Source organism: Astyanax mexicanus, chromosome 4 (genome assembly GCF_023375975.1).
Source record: "Astyanax mexicanus isolate ESR-SI-001 chromosome 4, AstMex3_surface, whole genome shotgun sequence".
NCBI lineage: Eukaryota > Metazoa > Chordata > Actinopteri > Characiformes > Acestrorhamphidae > Astyanax > Astyanax mexicanus.
The window spans coordinates 27,841,076-27,863,771 of NC_064411.1; the positions used below are offsets into that span (position 1 = coordinate 27,841,076).

The 22,696-nt window shown below is 39.0% G+C and overlaps 1 protein-coding gene across 7 annotated transcripts in view; it reads left to right on the top strand.

The window, feature by feature from the left end:
- Window positions 1-22,696, top strand: part of LOC103021361 (myomegalin) — a 116,759-nt gene that overhangs the window by 44,138 nt on the left and 49,925 nt on the right. For 3 of the 7 annotated variants that reach the window (XM_022679278.2, XM_022679283.2, XM_022679282.2), the window contains exons 1-12: window positions 6,390-9,878; window positions 12,403-12,540; window positions 13,997-14,116; window positions 14,411-14,503; window positions 15,081-15,302; window positions 16,318-16,476; window positions 17,655-17,759; window positions 17,881-18,018; window positions 18,820-18,999; window positions 20,290-20,484; window positions 22,041-22,241; window positions 22,343-22,403. In XM_022679278.2, the coding sequence (XP_022534999.2) occupies window positions 8,715-9,878; window positions 12,403-12,540; window positions 13,997-14,116; window positions 14,411-14,503; window positions 15,081-15,302; window positions 16,318-16,476; window positions 17,655-17,759; window positions 17,881-18,018; window positions 18,820-18,999; window positions 20,290-20,484; window positions 22,041-22,241; window positions 22,343-22,403 (2,776 nt within the window). In that variant the 5' untranslated portion in view covers window positions 6,390-8,714. Of the gene's footprint in view, window positions 1-6,388; window positions 9,879-12,402; window positions 12,541-13,996; window positions 14,117-14,410; window positions 14,504-15,080; window positions 15,303-16,317; window positions 16,477-17,654; window positions 17,760-17,880; window positions 18,019-18,819; window positions 19,000-20,289; window positions 20,485-22,040; window positions 22,242-22,342; window positions 22,404-22,696 lie in introns of those variants that run through there. The other 4 variants (XM_022679284.2, XM_022679279.2, XM_022679281.2 and 1 more) reach the window with 3 other exon arrangements.

Here is a 22,696-nt window from a genome sequence, read left to right on the forward strand (position 1 = left end):
AGAGTGATATCAGTCAGTATATGGTGCATCCTGGGTACTGTAGTCCAGAGACTGGAGATCACTGGTAGGGCTGAGTGTGTGAAAGACAGGAGCACCTTTAGAGCCCAGTGTAACAATTATTTATCAATAATGTTCTAAACATTAAACAAAAATGTTCTAGAACATTTAATTTGACAAAATATTATTTCTGGGTATTCTGCAACATAATATTCCAAAAATAAACTTGGTGTATTCTTTTATATGGTCTACATTCAACTAATATTGTAATAAATCCCTACTGCCATATGTATTAAGTGGTATTTTCTCTTTAGTTGTACTATAATTGTCAAACTGACTGGTGGCAAAATGTAAGGATCAGAATCATGTGGGAAAGATCCAGATCATCATTGATCTAGACGAAATGCAATCCTGTGCATTGTGATTTGCTTTTGAACATTCGCAGCGCCACACAGTGGAATACAATGCCGTTGAGCTGATTGCTTTTTAAGTGAAATTCTGACATGAATTCAGTTTTTGTTTTTGAAAATGTAAACTCAAGTGCAGTGAAATGTAATGTAATAGTGGTTTTGCATTGCATTTTGCTACATATTCTGCATGTTAGTGTGGAAAAGCAATGCATTTTGTGGATTGCATTTACATTTTTCCACTGTGGTGTTTTCTTTTCAATTTGGCACTAATTCGATACACACAACCACAGTGCAAAAAAAAAAAAAAAAAATTCAGGCTAGAAACAACATGAAACGAAACATGTTGGTCATCTTTTGTTTGTGTTGTGTAAAGAAAGTTTGACTGATTTGTGAGTGATTTTAACTGATAAAGCTTTTGGCTGCTGAAGCTGCAGGTGAATTCTACACAATGAGTCTAAATCTAGTGTCATTTCTGAGAAATCCTGAACACACCCAGCGTCTAGCCTCCAGCATCCAGAACACTTTACCTTGTAAATCAGCCTGAGGGAATATGCAAAGCTTTCAGCTGCATTCTTATAGCAGCTGCCTCGCTCACTCGTTCACTATTACTATTATAACTACTAGAATTAGTTTATAACCTGCAAACTGCAAAATAAGTATGTAAACCCTTTGGGATTACTTGGATTTCTGCATAAGTTGGTCATTAAATGTGTTCTGATCTTCATCTAGGTCACAACAATAGACAAACACAGTCTGCTTAAACTAATACCAAACAATAAAACTATATGTTTGCATATTTTTATTAAACACAACATGTTAACATTCACAGTAAGGGTGGAAAAGTATGTGAACCTCTAGGCTAATGACATTTCTAAGAGCTAATTGGAGGCAGGATGTGATGAGATTGGATGTGTTGGTTAAAGCTGCCCTGCTCTATAAAAAAAACACACACCAGTTTTGAGTTTGCTGTTCTTAAGAAGCAGTGCTTGATGTGAATCATGCCTCACACAAAAGATCAAGCTCCTAGAATACCTACGTTTTTGCATGAAACTGTTTTAGCTTTGCAGAGTTTTAATTTTAGGTGTGCAAAGTTTTTCATTTTTAGCTGTGCAGAGCTTTAGTTTTAGCTGTGCAGAGCTTTAATTCTAGCTGTGCAGAGCTTTAATTTGAGCTGTGCAGAGCTTTAATTTTAGCTGTTCATAGCTTTAATTTGAGCTGTGCAGAGCTTTAATTTGAGCTGTTCAGAGCTTTAATTTTAGCTGTGCAGAGCTTTAATTTTAGCTGTTCATAGCTTTAATTTGAGCTGTGCAGAGCTTTAATTTGAACTGTTCAGAGCTTTAATTTTAGCTGTGCAGAGCTTTAATTTTAGCTGTGCAGAGCTTTAATTTGAGCTTTAATTTTAGCTGTGCAGAGCTTTAATTTTAGCTTTGCAGAGCTTTAATTTTAGCTGTGCAGAGCTTTAATTTTAGCTGTGCAGAGCTTTAATTTGAGCTTTAATTTTAGCTGTGCAGAGCTTTAATTTTAGCTTTGCAGAGCTTTAATTTTAGCTGTGCAGAGCTTTAATTTTAGCTGTGCAGAGCTTTAATTTGAGCTGTTCAGAGCTTTAATTTTAGCTGTGCAGAGCTTTAATTTTAGCTGTGCAGAGCTTTAATTTTAGCTGTGCAGAGCTTTATTTTAACTGTGCAGAGCTTTAATTTTTATTTTTAGCCATTTTATTATTAAGCTTTTAAATCTAAACTCTGTTTTTGTTTTGATTTATGCTGCTTTTATCTGCTCTCTTTGTTAAAGATACAGTGACCGCTTCACATGAAGCTTCAGGGTCTTTCATTGCCAAAGGCTCTGTTTTTAAACATTTATTCATGATGTGTAAAATCTGTATCGCCTCAATCAGAATCTCAATAATAACACAAACTGTGTGTTAATCTACTAGCTATACATTATATTTACCTGTAACTGTACTATGCCAAACCAATCTACTATAGATCGACCTAAACATGTTTTATTTTGCAAATAATGAACTTATCATCTTATTACTTTACATCTTCACACATTCCAAGTTGCAAAAATTAATTTTAGGGAAGTACCCCGGCCAAAAATAAATGAATAAAACTTGCACGCACACACACCAAAGGATAACAGAACTTTATATTTTGGCTTTTAGATAGATAGTCACATTAACTCACCTCAATATGCCTTTTGCAATCAATTAGTCCCCTGTGGACAATGCTAAAATAACTATTACAAACTGTACAGCGGACTTTAAGTGTTTTTTTACTTTTAGCAGACATGGATATACTTGAGTTTTAATGGGAGCCATGATGCTCCTTTTCTCACTAAAAACTGATTGGCCTGTTCTCTGCAAAGAGTCTGATTCAAGCCAATCAGAACCCTCTCTGTTTTACATTTACAAAACCACTGGCCTAGATAATAGACAATTTTAATTAAAATGACCATCTGTCTTTTCTCAGTGTGATTATCTGCCCCTCTTAAAGACTGTCAACTGATCAAAATGTCTTTTAGTGTGTCTAGAATGTCTAGCAGTCAATGATCTCTCACCAAGAGGTACACTACCCTCTGAGGGCATTTTTATTGGGCAGTTTCGGAGGCACACCTGTATGATGTATGATAGAGTTCTGCAGCAATCTGTGGTGCTTTATTTTTTTTTAAATAAGTGCATACGCTGTGAGCTAATGTTCTGTGATAAGTGTGTGCATAGCCTGTGGCTTGTTCAGTTTTCTTTAGGAGCTATTTTGTTTGTTTGTGACCCACACACACACACACACACACACACACACACACACACATGCTGCTGCCTTCAGTAATACACATGACCTTTCAGGAGCGGATGACTCTCCCGTGGCCATCAGCATGAGTGAGATAAGATTCAGACAGTGTGTGTGTGTGTGTGTGTGTGTGTGTGTGTGTTTAGACTGAACAACGCAGGTTATATCATTAAGTTCATATATTGACTAAGGAATTAATGCATGAATGAGCTGAGGATACACATAATTGTTCTTAAAGAAGACACTATAATGTGGGTTGATGTGTTTGTGTGTGTGTGTGTGTGTGTGTGTACTGTGCCCTGACTACACAACAGTCATATTTTTGGCTTCAGGATTTGGGCATTGTTTGCATAAACAGCAACAGCAGAACACGCAGCATCGAGGTCAGATATCAGCCCTGTCAAGCAGAAAGTAGCTCAAGCCCTCAGGCGTTCAGAACCCACTGGAAACCATCTGACCACGCACTGCCCAAGTACATGTTTTGTTACTGTGTATTCCTTCTATACTGCAATAATTTTAAAATTAGTGAGCGGGTCAGGTTTCTCTGCTGAGAAGCGCAGAAGCGCTGCGCCATTAAAATACCAATCTGCCAAAGTCAGAGCACACCTGACTCTTAAAAAAGGAATATGAGGCAAGTGACACTCTGATTGGTTTATTTTATGTTACACCTAAAACACATGCATGATTTAATAAGATAATTAGTTTATGCCTTTTGTGCTTTTTGAGATGCACAAGGCGTATTTTTCCTGTTGTTATGATAGCAAAGACAGCAAACTGATCTAACAAATCTAACTGCGTGGTTGACAGGTCGCCTATAGATCACTAAAATACACTGTGCACTGTGTATTCCTGTTTAAATTTAAGCCAGGGCCAGTTCTAGTGGGGGCCTAAGGAGGTGTTGCCCCCCCCCAAATTTGTCATTTAAACACAGAAAAAAGTACTTTTTTAATGGATTGTACCAGCACATTTTCCATAACAGCAACTGGAAATTCCTACAATCCTTAACCAGATTTTTCCATTAAAGTACAGTAGATGTCTTTTTTAATTCATGTATTTCCATAGGTTCCTCCTCTATTTTAGTATAAAAATTAGGTTTTTACTGTAGAAATGTTTGTATATCTGTAAAAAGGGAAATTTCTATTGAAATTCAGTTTTATTTTGTTTTTTTAAACGATCAACTGTTTTATTTATATTTTAATTTACTAATCATATTTGTATTCTCAGTTTTGTATTCCACTTTTGAATATTATACTATTAGCCTATGTCTACATACTATTTTTCACATAACAGAGTTGTTCTATCAGTATATTTCTAATTTAACTAAGGTTTGAAATTAATCACAATTAAATAATCTAATAATGTGCATAAGCAAACTATACTCTTTAATTATGCTTTATGCTTACACTTGAAATCACATGCAACTTTTATTTTTTTTTAACCCCATACATCAATTTGAGCCAGTATCATTAGCTCTGGCTTAAAAAATATGAATATCAACATGCTCACCCATCATGTTTTACTGCCCCCCAAGCAAAGCAATCTGGAACCGGGGCTAATGCAAGCATATTGATCTTTGTCATTCCTTTATTGTTAACATGAAATGGTTTATCCCTGTTTAGACTGGGAACAGTTCACACACTTTAAAACCTGTTGAGTTAGGTGATGAGTTCTTTAATGTAGAAAAAAAAAAGAAAGAAAAATATTGAATAAGAAGGTGTGTTCAAACATAAACAGTCATCAAACTGTTTGCTAATAGTTAGCTGATATAGCCAACAATACCTGAAATATATAGAGTAGTTATGCTTATTATGGCAGTAAGCCACTTATGTGGGCTGTCAGGTCTGAGATGGGGCGAGTAAAGTCTTTAAAAAAATCCTTAAATCCTTATTTGTGGTCTGAGCTGTCTGAGTTAACCTGTAGTTTTTGGTTTTTGACGCTGTGCAGTAGCTGTGCAGTAGCTGTAGTGCAGTAGCTGCACTGTGCTGCTCTTCTACTAACGCAGCCACATTATCTACACTTCACCTGCTCACTCAACCGCACATAGCAGGGCTTAATGCGGCCAGAGCGGAGCGTACCAACACCACACCGCGGGGGGAGGAGCGGAGCGGTGTGTGTGCGTGTGTGTGAGAGTGTGTTTTGTGGTCGGGCCTCCTCATGTGCATTATGTGCAATAAGGAGTTTTAAACAAGTATTTTGGCTTTCGTGAAAGTTTTAAAAACACAGTGCCACTTTAGTACACGGTGTTCTGTCGATTTTTGCTCAGCTGGTCTATATTTAATTGTACAAATACAAAAAAGCACCATATTAGCATATGTCCCAGTAGATGTAGCGTTAGTATATTTTGGATAGCATAAATCACTTTATCATGGTATTATATATTATTTTTTTAATAATTTATAAAATTATTTTACCACAGTTAGTTCAGAGACTGCAATGTGATTGGCTGAGAGGCGTTCTATGTGTGCCGTTATCAGCTGGTAATGCACTGTAACCGAAAGCTCTCCATACAGGTAACCTAGCAATGATGCAGCGCTTACAAACCAAACAGCGCAGCTACAAACAGAGCAGCTATGGAACTATTTTAACTCGCAGAGTGTTTATAACCAAACAGATTGTATTTTCTTCTCCTCTTTAACTCAAAATCTTTTAATAAACATTGATAATGGAACTGTGGTATATTTGCAATTATACATTTGAGATTTGTGCTATAATTTGTAATATTGATACTGCCAATATATATTACTAAACATTTTGCCAATTAAAATAGTTCCATTGCTGCATCGTTGCTAGGTTACCTGCATGTGGCGGAGTAATATATGGAGAGATTTGGTTACAGTGCATTACCGACTGATAACGGCACTCATAGAACACTTCTCAGACAATCACATTGCAGGGTCGGAACTAACAATGGTTTAATACACATTTTAGCACAAACCTCAAGTGTACTATTGCTTAATTGTATTTATTATTATTAATTTACATTGACATTTTGTGCAATGGCAGTGAGTCCAGGTTGTTTAATGAACAAAAACACTCCAATAAAACTAATTTATTTAAAAAAAAAGAGAGAGAGAAATAATTACTTAATAAAAAGTGTAGGTGAGCGCATGCGCAGTGCCTTTAGGAAGCACAGATCGACGGATGGCACAAGTCGACAGAACACCGGCGCCCCCCACTTCGTTTACAGAGTGGTATAACCCCCTCCCGACGGCAGTAGCAGCAGCAGCCCCCTCCTCCTCCTCCTGCAACATCACTACTGTCTGCTGTGGCCGCTCTCACACGCGGCTACGAGGAGCTTTATTTAACGCAGGTGGGCTAAACCCGGGACTAAACCCTGGCGGCTGCTTCTAAACCGCGAGGCCGAGACGGAGTGGGCGATAAACGGACAGAAAGCCAGGCTGCGGACCCGCGGCCGGCGTCCTTTTCACCTCCGTTCAGCTGAAGGACTAATGTGACCGTTAGCAGCCTGAACCTCGGTACCTGCCGCCGCGCTGCCCGTCCGCCCGTCACCCGCCGGAGGATGAAGCAGCAGCCCTGCGCGGGGAGCAGGCGGGAAACACGCGGGTTTACAGCGAATAAACAGGACTGGAGCTTCCACAACCGCCTCTTTACCATTCACTTCACGTCAGAATTTTAATTACGGGAGAGGACGAGCTTTTTACCGCCTTTTCGACACGAGTAATCGATCTTTTAAAGAGCTAGAGCCTCTGACGGCTGAGGTGTCTCCTTCATTTCCTGCATTCTCTTCATTTTCTTCATTTCCTTCAGTTTCTGGATGATAACAAGCTGCTAATTCATCACAGTGCCTGCTGTCAGTGTCTGGACAGTACAAAGAGTGTTTCATTTCTCATTATAGAAAAGATCCTCTCCTCCAGAGTCGGTCCATGTGGAGATATCACGAAGAAGATATCATGAAGAGGAGCCTATGTACCTGAGCTAGTTAACTAACTAACAAGCTAGCTTAGCTAACATTGTTTTTAGCACATCTTCATCTACTATTTATGTGTACTGAGGGTTTTTTTCATTTCTCACCTGTAAACTTTGTCAAATGGATCTGACAAAGCTCAGATCCATTTGAGTAGAGACTGATTAGAGAATGAGCTCAATGGTAAAAGAAGATTTTCAAGGTTTTAATGTGAGAAGAAATGGAGTTTGCAACATTTAAACCCACCAATTATTGGATTATTGTAATTTGATTTAGGTCTAAATCTTTCCCAGTTAAGTCAAAATACGATAAGGATTATGATTATGGACACTGAAGCTGAGTTTTTAATTTTTTTAGAAGATGATATGAACTGAGACTGAGTGATACTGGAAATTGTCAATTTTTTTAAGCTGCTAATCCTTGACGATGCCTGTAAATGTTTGACAGTACAAGGAGTCTTTTATTTCTCATAGAAAGAACCCTCTTCTCTGCCCCAAAGTCAATCCTTGTGGAGATATCACAGACCACAAAGAGGAACCATTATAACTAGCTAAATCTCCTGCCAGCTAGTTTTCATGCACTATTTATGTGTACTACTGAATATTTTTTTCTCTTACCTGTAGATTACCTAGCAAACCTAGTTAACTAGCAGAAGATCAGATGATAAAGCTCTAATCCATTTGATTAGAGACTTTTGGGATTGTGGCAATGAAAACAGAAGCTGAGTTTTTCATTTTGTAGAAGATGGTTTCAACTGAGACTGATAGATGTTGAGGGATACTGGCCATGGTTTACATATGGCTGGTTTGAATTTGCCATTCATTTTTTTGAATGATACAAGATATTGCTAATTCTTGATAATTCCTTTACCGCCTCTTTTCCTCAAATCTGTTCCTTGTGGAAAGATATCTCAGACCATGAAAAAGAAGCAATGGATGGCAAACTAGCTATTTTCACATTTTGCACATTTTCATGCAGTATCTGTGTGTGTACTGTGCTATTTTTTGATCACGTATGTAACATTAGCCAAAGATCTACTAAAAAACGTGTTCTGTTTGGTGAAGGCATTGATAATTAGCTTGAATGTTTAATATTTTTGGCCCAAACTAAATAAAAAATTTTGCCTTGAGTTAGATATTACAGAAGGACTAAACTATAATTTAAAATTATTTATTGAACACTGGATATTTTTATATTTTTAACATTCCAGCAGACATTCCAACAAAGCACAGAACTGTTGGACCGAAGTTGTTTCTGAACATTGTGTACATCTAGTAAGAGAGCAAGATTAGCACAATATTTTACAGAGGTTTAAGTACAGAGATTCTTAAGGTTTAAACGTGGAAAAGAGAACATAGGCTGGCATTTAGGCCTAGTCTGTATATTGCTATATAGTTATCAAGACACAAAAAGGCTTTGGTGGAGAGAATGAATGAATAAGGAAAGTCCTATTTTTTTTTATTTACTCAGAATGAGTTTTTTTTTTTTATTGAAGACAGACAGGACTTTGGAAGACTAGAAATGCCAATGGACTTGTGCATGGGCCTTTTGAATCTTGAACTTTAATAGTCACCAACCAACCTAGGAACAAACTCCAAGATGAAGGACCTGTGCCGGATCTGTGGGCGTGAGCTGTGTGGAAACCAGCGCCGCTGGCTCTTCCACCCAGCCGCCAGACTGCAGGTGCTGCTGTCCCACGCTCTAGGGACTGAGCTGCGACGGGACGGCCGTGGCGAGTTCGCTTGCGGAAAGTGTGCCTTCATGCTGGAGCGCATGTATCGCTTCGACACTGTCATCGCCCGTGTGGAGGCCCTGTCTGTCGAGCGCCTACAGCGGCTGCTGCTTGAGAAAGAGCGTCTGCGCCAGTGCATTGGTGGCATGTATCGAAAGCATAACAATGAGGTGTCTTCCGGGGGCCCGGAGAAGGACTGTACAGTAGATATGTCGAACCTTCACTTTGCCAAATATTGCGCCCTCCTTCAAGAAGACTTGATGTATTCTGTGTACGAGTCGTGGGCCGAGGATGAAGAGCAGATTCTGGAGTGCTGTCACAGCCCTCAGTGCCAGGCCTTTGACCCTAGAAGAAGGTGCAGAGGCTGCAGTGCACTGCGAGTGGCTGATTCAGACTATGAGGCCGTTTGCAAGGTTCCAAGGAAGTTGGCAAGAAGCATTTCTTGCGGCCCTTCCACTCGGTATTCGGCCAGCGTGGGAGGCAGCGTTTGCGGAGAGGAGCAAACCGCTACCACCACCACCACCACAGCATCAGCGACCTTGGTTCCAGACAGTCAGCCCAGAGCTTCTTCAGACAGCGACAGGACTTTAGGAGGGAAAGGGAGCTCAAGCAACTCAATGGAGTCTTTAACCATGACCCTGGATGTGGTTGCTCCTGCTAGTGAAGTGAAAAAAGACTGCAAAGACGATCAAAATTCTGATACTTTTTCAGAGGAACGCTTTGCAGTCCCTGCTGACAGTAAACTGGCTTTGGCACTGTGCTTAGTTCAGAACTGCGCTTACAAACCTGTTCAGATTGCTCGTGGCAGTAAACTTCCTGTTCTAGTCAGGCCTGGATCTGCTGGAAATAAGCTAGGCAGCCCAGAGCAGGTTTTGACGTTCCCCTTTGATGGAGCAGACTGTGAACTAGAAGTCCCAGAGCCCCCGAGGATCCAGCTGGACCTGAGCCTGGAACTGGCCGAGTTGGAGGAGCTGTGGGACGACGCATATGTGGAGTACATGCCCGTCCACTTTAAGAAGGTCCCAAAGAAGGTGAAGTGGCCGCAGACAGCTTGACATAGTCTTATCTCTCTGGGGGTAGCAAACTTGACCTGGAGCGAACCAGTTAAATCTTGACCAGATGGTCTGGAATAATGAGTGTTCTGTTTAGGACAGCGTATGACTTCAGTTCTCTTTATTTACAGTATTATTATCTTTATGAGATTATGTTATTGATAAAATCCAGATTTTGTTTTGACCTCATTAATTTCTCTTTAACACTAATTTGGTGTTTTTTTGTGTAGAAAGGACAAGTGTTTAGATCCATATCCCTGTCATTAAAAGCAGCCCTTTTCTCCCTTGGGGTGTCTACATCAATACTCCCATCAATCAGAGTGGTACAACTGAAGAGATACCTAGCCATTAGCAGCAGATTAAAGCCTCAGCTCACTGGAAGGCGAGCTGTGCAGCTAATGGATCTTTTTATGGGTTGTTGCCATTGTAGAGCCGTGAATAGCATGGTTTTCATCCAACAAGCAAATTTAGAAAAGCACATAATAGGATATAGAATATAGGATGCAGCATATACACAACAATGAACAGTTACTACACTTATGCCGAAATGCTTTACCACTGTATTATACTACATTTTTCTTCCTATACTATCTATACTGTACCACCATACTTCCCCTAACTCAGTATACTAGCATATACTAGCATTCTACTCTATACTTTCCACTATCCTGTACCTCCACTATCTCTCTATACTTATACTATGCTATACATTCCCTAACTATTTTTATACTTGAAACTACCTTATGAATCTGTATACTATCCTATAATCCCCCTTACCTCCTCTATTTTTTTACACTACCTTTGCTCCTCTATACAACCCCCAACTCCCTATACTAATCTCCCCTATACTACCCTATATTCCCCTATATCTCCCGTAACTCATACTGTTCTTCCTTATACTAACCTATATTCCAATTTACCTCCCCTTACTCGCTATACTAGTTTCCCCTATACTACCCTATATTCCCCTATACCTACCGTAACTCCTATACTGTTCTTCCCTATACTAACCTGTATTCCACTTTACCTTCCCTAACTCCCTATAATAATTTCCTCTATACTACCCTATATTCCCCTATACCTCCTGTAACTCCTATACTATTCTTCTCTATACTAACCTATATTCCCTTACACCTCACCTAACTCACTATACTACTCTATACTGCCCTATATTTCCTCTACCCTGGATCCTACCCTATGAATCCCTTTACTATCCTTTAATCCCCATTACCTCCTCTATTTTGTACACTACCTTTGCTCCCCAATACAACCCCCAACTCCCTATACTAATCTCCCCTATACTACCCTATATTCGCCTATACCTCACCTAACGCACTATACTACTCTATACTCCCCTATACTTCCTCTAATCCCCGATACTACCCTGCACTCTCCTATGCTACTTTGTCTGATCATAAAACAGCTTTTCAAAGGCTGCTTTAGAAATCCTGTACATTGGTGGAGGTCAAGTGTGGTCTGCAGTGTTTACCATTTGGTGAGGTTAGTGGTGTTTGTTAACTCTGCTACTCACTGTATGAGCTGAAAGAAAGATGCACTTTTTTAGCAGAAATTTGTCTGATTCAATACACAGCTGATCGATTGCTCCAACTCCAAAAGTTAGTTTTCCTTATTTCCCCATTTTCTTTTGAGAAACCAGTTTTTAAACCTTATTCTGCTATATCAAAAGAAGCTGGAATTACATAATTGGCAATTTTGGCTTCATCTCTACAGAACAGAAGGCAATGTTGCCACAGCCTCTGTGTGTTTGACTTCTAAGAGTAGCTACATAGTAAATATCACTAAATGAATATGTGCGATGAAAATTAATATGGATGGAAATATTCAGCATCATTATGCAGCAATGAAGATAGTCAATTAAATGATTTTTTAAATGTATTTAAGGGCTCCTAAGGGCATGTGACTTCTGACCTATCTATGAGGAACTCCCTCTTTCACTCTTTTGATGTTCTATATTATTTCACATTTTCTGCTGTTATTTTCTACATCTTACCATTTTTCTCTCTCTCTCTGTCTTTCCACTTGTCCTCCCATGTTAACCCAAAGCTAAGGAGACAGCCACTGACAGTTAAGTAGGTTAATGTGGAGAAAGTGGCACCACCACTGGCCTAGTTGTTTCACAGAATCGTAGAGGCAGCATGCACACACAAAATCGCACACAGCCTAGTTCCCATTAGATAAGTATTGCCAATAGAATAGGACTCTGACAGCAACAATGAATGTTTTATACTTTGCTTGTGTTTTTTTTTGGTCATATAGCAAGGCTCTTTGTTGTTTTGGAGTATAGCTTTACCTGTTATTCTTGGGATTAGACCAGTCCATTGTGTGGAAGGGCAGGGCTGTGTGTGTGTGTGTGTACACATCTATTTGAGATGACACCAGGTGCCTCAAGCTCACTGTAATGAATGTTCTGTGGATGTGTGTGTGTGTGAGAGTGTATGAGCATATTTGTAATGTGTGTGTTGTGTCTCTCTCTTTGTTGTAGAGTCTGATAGAGGAGCAGCAGTCCCAGCTGAACCAGTATGAATCAGCTGCAGGACAGTGTGTAAATGAGCTGCAGAAGGCCCAGCTGCAGGTGCAGTCTCTCCAAAACAAGATCCAGGAGAGCGAAACCAGCAACAAGGTACATGAACTACAGATCAACTACATTACCCAGAGTTCACTCATCCATACTCTGCCTACAGACATTTTTCATAAACATGTCACCATATAAACAAGAGAAAATCCTTGTTTATGCAAATTTGGTAAAGAATTTGTTTTAGTTATACTGAGTTATACAGAATCAAAAGTAGAATAATAATATTGTTTGCTTTGATTGATATAAAACGTAATGGGTCCTAATTAGGGGTGTGCCATATTGTAATCTCAATAATATCGCCAACATTTTTAAATATCATGGACGATATAATACCCTGAAATATCGTGCTGTATCACCCACCCCTATTTATTACATCAAGGTATTACTTTTTTTTTTTCTTCTTCTTCTTTTTTTTTTTTTTTACTGTTTTTAGCAAAAGAAAAATTAACACTGTTCTCATTTTCCATTATATATCTACTAGAGACAGATTATATCTGTCCAGTATAATTTATTTTACTTTAATCCTGGGTACATGGGGATATTTGAAGTGCATTATTAGTATGGTGATATTCTAGATCATTGACTCCTTTTTACAAATCTGATCATTGACTTCTGTTACATGTTATATGCAATAATAAATTGTAACTTTCATTTTGTTGCAATATTCTTGAAATATATATTTTTTTAATTCAGTGTTCTGTCCTTTCGCCAAGAGTATCGTTATCGCGAAAATACCATGACGTTTCATGATACTATTTTAGGGCCATATCGCCCACCTCTAGTCCTAATCATAGACTATATTTTTCCTTTCAATAGTAACTCAGTATTGACAAATTTTGCAAAATCTCAGGTGACTGATTATAAATGTAATCATTTTATCATATCAGTAATACCATCCGCTTATGACAATTGGAGTAAAAAATAATATTGCACAAAGATAATCTGCTTCTACAAGATATTTGATGGAAAACACTGCAGATATTCCTTTTATATAAAGCAAGTTGAATCATGCCGTGTGATTCGTTTTTCTTGAAGGTCCAAAAGTGTAATTATTGCACATGCTGCAGCCTTATTTAAGATGCATGAAGTGAACAGGTGTAAACAGGGTCCTTAAGAAGCTAGATGAGTTTTGGGAATCAGTGCTGTGGAAAGAACGAATTTGCCAACTGTGAAGCATGGTGGTGGGTGTATTGTGTTGCCACCAGTGGCTTTGGCAGTGGAGAGGAAAATGTATTCCACAAAATACTTGCTAATCTTGAATGCAAATATCAAATCATATGTTAATAGACTAAAGTTAAAAGAGGGTGACTTTTGTAACAAGATAATGATCCAAAATATACCTGAAAGTTAGTTATGGACTACCTGTAGAGATACAAACTGAAGAATTTAAGATGAGTTTTTATAGTCAACATATAAAGCAGTTCAGTACACATGCACATATAAATACACAATGATTAAACATTACCAGCATTATTAATGTGTGTGTGTGTGTGTGTTTTAGACGCTGCAGGAGAGGCTGGGTGAGATGGAGACTGAGCTGTGTTCAATCAGACAAGCAGCGCAGAATCAGGAGAGGACCATCCAGAGCCTTAATGAGAGCCTCACTACTAAAGAAACGGAGGTATCATCACACACACACACACACACACACACATTCTCTCTTATGTGTACACACGTTCATGCACAATCTGAAATCTGCTTTGAGCTAATTTCACTTCATACATGAAATGTAGGTCACACCAAGCTTGTTGGAGCAGATTTGATTGGCAGCTGAAGCAGTGGAGTCAGCAGGCATGTATATGCAAAACTGTGCTAATAAATCTCACTCACTATATGCTCTGTGTGTGTGTGTGTGTGTGTGTATGTGTGTGTGTTTTTTGTGTGTGTGTGTGTGTGTGTGTGGTTGTGTGTGCAGACGCAGGAGCTGTATCAGGTCATAGAAGGACAGAACACCACCATGTGTAAACTCAGAGAAGTGGCCCATCGCACTCAGCTCCAGCACACGCAGGTGAGTGCATTACACACACACTATTTCTCTATCTCTTTCTGATTAACACATTCATACACACTTAAAAGACAGTAAAACTCATCATCTGTCACCTTTGGAAAAGATTTTAGTTTTTCTATACTTGCCATTGATTGGTTCATAGAGGGCTGTCGGCAGAAGCTATTATTTTTCTGGAAAATAAACATTTGGATCCAATAAACTGCTGATATTATACCCTTACAACCAGCAGCACCACCTTCAAGCATTATAAGAAAAATACACAAGACTAGTTCTAATTTAGTTCAAATAAATGAGTTTATTGTGCTACAGTTCTATCATCGCCAGGGTCCAGGTTGTTTTTCTACTTTCACAGCAAAAATATTTCTGCATCAAATATTTAATATTTAACATATTGTCCTCGAAAATTTAGTTTTTTTCTTTACTTAATTTTAGTGCATGTAATTTTCACTCCTTACAGATGATGATTTTTGTAGAACTGAGACCACTTCTTTGGTTCTTTGACACTTTTCAGCATCTTTCACACCTTCTATGAAGGATCAGACATTAGCATGTGTTGTTCTGTTCTCACTCTCTTCAGGCTGCAGAAGGAGCCGAGGCAGATTCCATAGCCCAGCTACAGGGGCAGATAGTGGGGCTACAGAGCTCACTGTTCTGCTCTCAGCTGCAGCTGGAGGCTAGCCAGCGCTCTCACAGGCAGATCCAGAGGACGGCGGAGGACAGAGAGCGTGCCCACAGCCGCCTGCAGAGCGACCTGGAGGCAGCGCTGCAGCACAGAGAGACCACCGACAAACACAACCAGGTAATACAGTCATATATAAGGTCCTTTAGAATCTTCTTGACTTTATTTTTAAATACAACCTTTTGTGGAACAGTGTTATGAACTCCATAAACATTTACTTTTTTTACTGATTATCTTAATGGTTTGCTGCAAGGGTGATGAAAAATTAATGTGGAGCACTTTTAAAAATAAATGTGTTTTAAATATTTTTAATGTGAAAAAGGATGTAAACATGGTCTAAGTTTCAAAATGTGCCGTTAACACTCCCTGGTCTATATTTTATTATGATTTAGGGGATGTCAGTGTGTCTTTGCTATCGTAACAACGGGAAAAGTACACCTTGCACAGCTCGAAACACACAAAAGGCATAAACTAGAAATAAACCAAATTAGTATTTAATTTGCCATTTACTTTAAAAGCCAGATGCACCCTGACTGAGGCGAATTGGTATTTAAACAGTGCAGCACTTCAGTGCTTCTCAGCAGAGGAAACTGCCAGGAATCCACCAAAGATCCCTGAGGTGAAGCAGGCTTGGGGGAGGAGGTAGCGAAGAGCATCTCCTTGTCTTGAAAATTCGCCTGAATTGACAAGTTACTGCCAAGATAGCAATGAACATCTATCTGACTCTTGACTGTTGTCAGGGTTCAAATCAATCAGTGGCGCACCTGTGTTTTTCTTTGCCAAGATAGCAATACACCAGAAACGTACCTAAACACAACTCACTTTTAGACTACCACCACAGGAGTAAAGCATGAAAATAGACTGTTGACAGGGTGTAAGATAGCAATGAGCATTGCGACACATCTTGTGCCTTGCGCAGGGTTTAAGAAAGGGCCCCTGAAGCATTTAACATTCCTCAATCCACAGTGGAAGTCATTACCCCCCACAGTGGGCAGCACCTTCAGCAGGTGATAATGATCGTGACCAGTGGATTCTGGCTAGAATTGTCCATGTTTAGAGTAGGCTAACGGACATACAGTAATTATGACATAGCCTTCTTCACAAGGAGGAGATTAAAACTTTGTGTGTGTTACAGGATCTGCGTAACATGGTGCAGCAGTTGCGTTCAGAGCTGCAGATGAAGCAGGCTCAGCTGAGGGAGAACGAGAGTGACCGACACTCAGAGGTTACAGCTCGCGACAATACAATCACCCAGCTCCAGCATTCACTCAGAGAGAAGGAGAAACTGCTCAAGGTTAAACACACATACACACATGCATACATACACACAGTTAGTTTAAGTTTAACTAGTTTACAAGGTTTTTTTTTTAACTGCTCTAAACATAATTGTCAAGATGGTGTGGGATCATTGGGATTAGGGGCACATTATTGGGAAAAAAACGTTGAAATATTTGAGATATGATGTTATCAGAGATGGTCTAATCCAGGGATGTCCAAACTTTTTTGTTGGGGGCCAGAAGGAGAAATATATTTGAAGTCATGGGCCACAGACTCTATAATAAAACAAATAATGAAATATACCACTTTAAATAATACATTTTCCTGATTACTTTCATTTTCATTTACTATCTTTATCTATCTTTGACAGTGTTGTGTAAACTAAGATTTTTCAAATTGATTTTTCATTTCATGATGTCTCTTAATATTAAACTCCTTAATTACGGCAACTTTTAGACTCTTTGGCCTGTTTTTTGCGCTAAAAATGTGCACTCTCTCCGCTTTTAGACTCTTTGGCCCGTTTTTTGCACTAGAAATGCGCACCCTCTCCGCTTTTAGACATTTTGGCCCGTTTTTTGCGCTAGAAATGCGCACCCTCTCCACTTTTAGACTCTTTGGCCCGTTTCTGACACCTAGCGTTCAAACTTTGAATCTCACATTATAAAAACCTGCTTAACAGCGGACCAACTTTCATTCTATTTCTAAAATACCTCGCGGGCCGCTCCAAAAAAGGAAACGGGCCACAAATGGCCTGCGGGCCGTAGTTTGGACACCCCTGGTTTAATCAGTCCATTTGCGCCCAAATCAAAGATCTTTTAGCTCAATCAGCTGATTGCAGATACTGATAGAGGATAAGGCTAGGTGCTACATTACCCTTTCCAGGCAAACTAGGTAATGTGTCGTAACACAGAGCTTCTGTAATTTTCTGTGTATTTAATTTACTCTCTCAAGATGAAATATACTTTTTGGTATTAACATAATTTAATAGGTACCACAATAAAAGTCTGAAAAAGTATTGCAGACCTGAATCAAGCCAAATTGAGCCATATAGGTTATATTATATAAATTTGTTTGACTAAACAAAACTAGATGTAATTAAGATCCAAGAAATCAGCTCTTAAAAACAAGGTTCAACAACAATGCTCAACTTATCTCATATATTTGTGTGTGTGTGTGTGTGTGTGTGTGTTTCAGGAGTATTCTGAGCTGCTGGACAAACCCTCCGATCCCAGTCGACCCCAGGATGCTCTGCTGGACAAACTGAAGAGTCGCATACGTGACCGTGACAAAGCTTTAGAGGTACTGAAAAACACTAAACAACACACACACTCTTTACCACTTCCTCCTATTTCTTAACAGTCTAGAGTAACATCGTACATCATAAACGTGAGTGTAAGTGTGTATGTTGTGTTGTGTGTAGCGTGCTATAGATGAGAAGTTCAGCTGTCTGGAGGAGAAAGAGAGTGAAGCGCGCAGACTGCAGTTAGCACTGCGGGAGAAAGAGAGAGATTTGGAGAGACTGCGCTGCATCCTGTCCAACAACGAGGAGACAATAACCGTATGTGGACAGTATTTCATTAATAATAATAATTTAAAGAATAGGGCTGCACGATATTGGAAAAAATTATATTGTAGGGATTTTCTTTGATGTACAGCTCTGGAAAAAATGAAGAGAGCACTTCAGTTTCTGAATCAGTTTCTCTGATTTAGCTATTTATAGGTTTATGTTTAAGTACAATTAACATTGTTGTTTTATTTTATAAACTACAGACAAAATTTCTCCCAAATTACAAATGAAATATTGTCATTTGGAACTTTTTTTTTTTTTTTGCAGAAATTGAGAAATGACTGAAATAACAAAAAGATGCAGAGCGTTCAGACCTCAAATAAGGCTAAGAAAACAAGTTCATATTCATAAAGTTTTAAGAGTTCAGAAATCAATATTTGGTGGAAAAACCCTGGTTTTTAATCACAGTTTTTATGTATTTTGGCATGTTCTTCTCCACCAGTCTTACACACTGCTTTTGGATAACTTTATGCCTTTACTTCTGGTGCAAAAAATCAAGCAGTTCAGTTTGGTTTGATGGTTTGTGATCATCCATCTTCCTCTTGATTATATTCTAGAGGTTTTTAGTTTGGTAAAATCAAAAAACCTCATCATTTTTAAGTGCTCTCTTATTTTTTTGCCAGAGCTGTATATATACAGATTTTACTAGACCTGACCAGAAGTCATTATATTAAAACTGCAGTGCTATCATGACAGTCTGACTGCTGCATGCTGAAATGATATATTGTGCAGTCTGGATACATAATATTTAAAAATGTGTTTTTTGCTACTATGGTGCGTGTGTGTGTGTAGAGTCTGGATGTGCTGGTACGGGGTAAGGAGCTGGAGTTGGAGCAGTCTCAGGAGGCAAGTCGGAAGCTTCAGTGGCTCAAGCAGCAGAGTGACGAGAAGAACGTCTCCGCCCTCAGAGAGAGAGACAATATCATCACTCAGCTACACACCACCCTACACACACGCAGCAAAGAGACAGAGGTACACACACACACACACACACACACACAGCTTGCCTGACATTTGTCAGTTACTGCTGATTCATCAGGTCATAAATAAGGGATATAGTTTTCCAGTTAAACGAGAAGAACCTGAATTATTGCAGACTTGCTGATCTTACAGCCCAAACAGCAGCAAGTTGTGGCACGTATTACTATATGGGAGCAGTGATTATTTGAACAAGAGTAATATTAGAAATAATACTAGACATTTATGCAAATTGACATATGTTTTTTTTTCTTCATTATTTAAATATTTCTGCATTGTAGATTAATTCTAAAGTCATCCAAACTATGAAGAAAAGCTTGTGGAATCATTTAGTAAACGAAAAAACAAACAAACCAGAGAATGTATTAAACAAACCAGAGAATGTATTAAACAAACCAGAGAATGTATTTTATATTTAAGTAGCACCTCTTGTTTAGATGATCAGCTTTACACATTTTGGCTGGATTGTCTCAGTCAGGTTTATGAGGAAGAGTCACCTGCAATTCAGGCTTTCAGTTAACAGCTGTGCTGAACTCGTCAAGTTAATAATGTTTATTCTGTAAGTAATGTGTTAAACTGAGTAAATAAACACTTACTGACCTGATAAGGAGATTTTTAAAATATTTTTTTACAGGGCATTTAATATTTGCACAGTACTACATACAGTGGCTTGCAAAAGTATTCATACCCCATTTAACTTTTTCAGATTTGTTCACCTTACAACCACAAACTTAAAAGTATTTTATAGAGATTTTGAAGTGATAAACCATTACATATAACAATACTTTGTTTTCAACATTTTTATAACCTAAAAATCTAAAAAGTGTGACGTGCAAAAGTATTCATCCCCCTTTTACTCTGAACCCCCTAAATACAATCCAGTCCAGTCAATTTCCTTCAGAAGTCACTGAATAAGTTAGATAGATAGAGTGCAGCTGTGTGTAATTTAGTCTCAGTATAAATATAAACACCTGTTCTGTGAAGGCCTCAGTGGTTTGTTAGAGAACACTAGTGAACAAACAGCATCATGAAGACCATGGAACTCCAGACCAGACAGAGATAAAGTTGTGGAGAAGTTTAAAAAGCAGGCTTTAAGCATTAAATTTGAGGGGGAAAAAAAACATAAACAAAAAAAAACGTTTGCAATTGTAAGGTGACAAAGTGTGGAAAAGTTCAAGGGGTATGAATACTTTTGCAAGCCACTGTATATTTGATCTATAATTATGAATTACATGAATAAATAATAGTACCGGTAATAAAATGTTTTTTGTGTGTGTATTAAAGGACCTGACCGCAGCACTAATGGCTAAAATCTCTCCGGGAGCTAATGAAGCCGTGGAGGAGCTGAGGTCACGCCTGGCTCTGAAGGAGCGGCTCTTCCAGGATCTGCTGTCTGACCACAGCCGGCAGACCCAGGAGCACCACACACAGGTCCAGGACCTGCTCAACACCATCAGCTCCAGAGACCAGTACATTCAGGTAAAGGCACCTCACACCTGCAGTTCACACAGCCACCAGAGGGGGCTCTGCTCTGTCTGGAACATTACGGTATATATACTCCATCTCTCTGTTTCATTGTGTTTCTCTCTCTCTCTCTCTCTCTCTCTCTCTCTTTATTTGTAAATCTTTTATTTTGACTGTGACTGTGTGGTTTATATGTGTGCAGTATAAAACTATAGTTTGGAGAAAAGTCTTCCTTATACATATTCTGATTCTGATCAGCTACAGAATGTTTGTTTCTCAAAAGCCTCATAGCTAAAAATATTTGTGGCAGAAAAATCTATAAAAAGTCCATATTTTTCTGAATTTAAGTCCATTTTTACTATAACCACAATTCCAAAATTGTTATAGACCCATAGTTTATTCACAATAGAACATAGAGCACATACAAGAAGTTGAAAGTAAGACTTTTTGCAATTTAATGAAACATATTATCTCATTTAGTCTGGCTTTACAGTACTATTAATGGGGCATAGAGTTACCCGTGCAAAGAAATCACTATTTTTACACCATTAATAAACTCAAAGTAGCTCCACACTTCATTTGTAGAATTTTAAAGGCCCTGATATTTAAAACAAGGCACTAAGAAAGAGCAGGTATTTGTTAAAAAGACTTGAAATTAAGTCATGATACATCAACTGATGAGCACATTATCATGTTTTAGTACAACCCAAGTCTAGAATTTCTCCTTTAAATCTGATAGCAGCAATGCATTTTTATCCACCTCACATGACTGGATATTAAAAGAGCATTTTACAGAGGCAGAATCCTAGGACACCATTAGGAACCTCTACCACTACCTTCCGAGACATCTGGTGTTACAAATGTTACACACTACTCTTGTACTCTTGTATTGCCTAAATTACCCTAAATTACACCCTGCACAAGATGCGTCACAATGCTCGTCGCTATCTTGTACCCCGCCAACAGTCTTTATATACGACTTTAGCCTACGTCATTTAAATAGCGAAGTAGCTTCTGAATATATGTACTACACTGATGGGTGTGGTAGTCTGCAAATGAAGTGTTTTCAGGTCAATTCCTGTCGTATTGCCATCTTGGCAATGGAAATCGCAGGTGTGCCACTGACTGAAATTAACTTGACTTAACAGTCAAGATGTTCATTGCTATCTTGGCAACGCAGGACTGCTGTGCATGCTTAACACATATACACAGCAGAGCTCACACCCAACTTTTACATAAACAACAAACTAAAAAAAATGCAAGCATTTTTGTGTATTTCAATCCGCGTAAAGGTGTACTTTTCCCATTGTTACGATAGCAACGACACACTGACATGCCCTAAGATGTGACAAGATGTGCAGTGCATGGTTGAAGGCTCACATAACTAAAACAGGGCCCTAAATATACCTTTATTTTCTCTCTGAAAAGCATTACAATCCTGAACTTCCTTCTGGGTGCAACTATTTTTTGCTGTTGAGGTTATTTTTTAGTGGGGTTAGCTAGGTTGACCCTGAATTAAATCCCGTATCTTTTCCTCTTTTTCTCTCTCTCTCTCTCTCTCTCTCTCTCAGGAGAATGGCGAGCGTCTGGGGCAGGTGATAGCAGAGCGTACCCGGCAGCTGCAGGAGCTGCGCAGACAGGTGACCTCCCTGGAGCGGGAGCTGAGTGAGCTGACCGGCGAGAGAGAGAGGGAGAGAGCGAGAGGAGCACCACTGGCCACAGAGATGGAGAGACTGCAGACTCTACTGAGAGAGAAAGAAAGTCTGATACAGGTCAGATACAGACACATTTAGTAATTAACTGTAATAAACATGTTTCAGCTGTGCCTTTTTATATGAATGTCGAGGTGAATATGATTTAACTTGTTTTTTAGGACCTGATGCAGGGTCAGGAAGAGGCAATGGTGACCTCCAGACCAGCAGGGGCATCGCAGGGTATGTTTACATTTATATTTACACATGCCAGGAATCTCAAACCTGATCCATATCATTGTCGTCACGTAGAAGCTCATTTGATCAGTTGTTTGAAGACCAACCAGAGGATAAGAAATATCAGGATCAATGACTGAGATGGGAGTGGCTACTCGATTTACACACTGCCATCTCTTACAAAAACGCATGAGGATAATCAATGTTATAATCCACTTATAGCAGGGGTGTCCAAACTACGGCCCGCAGGCTATTTGCAGCCCGTTTCCTTTTTAGGAGCGGCCCGCGAGGTATTTTAG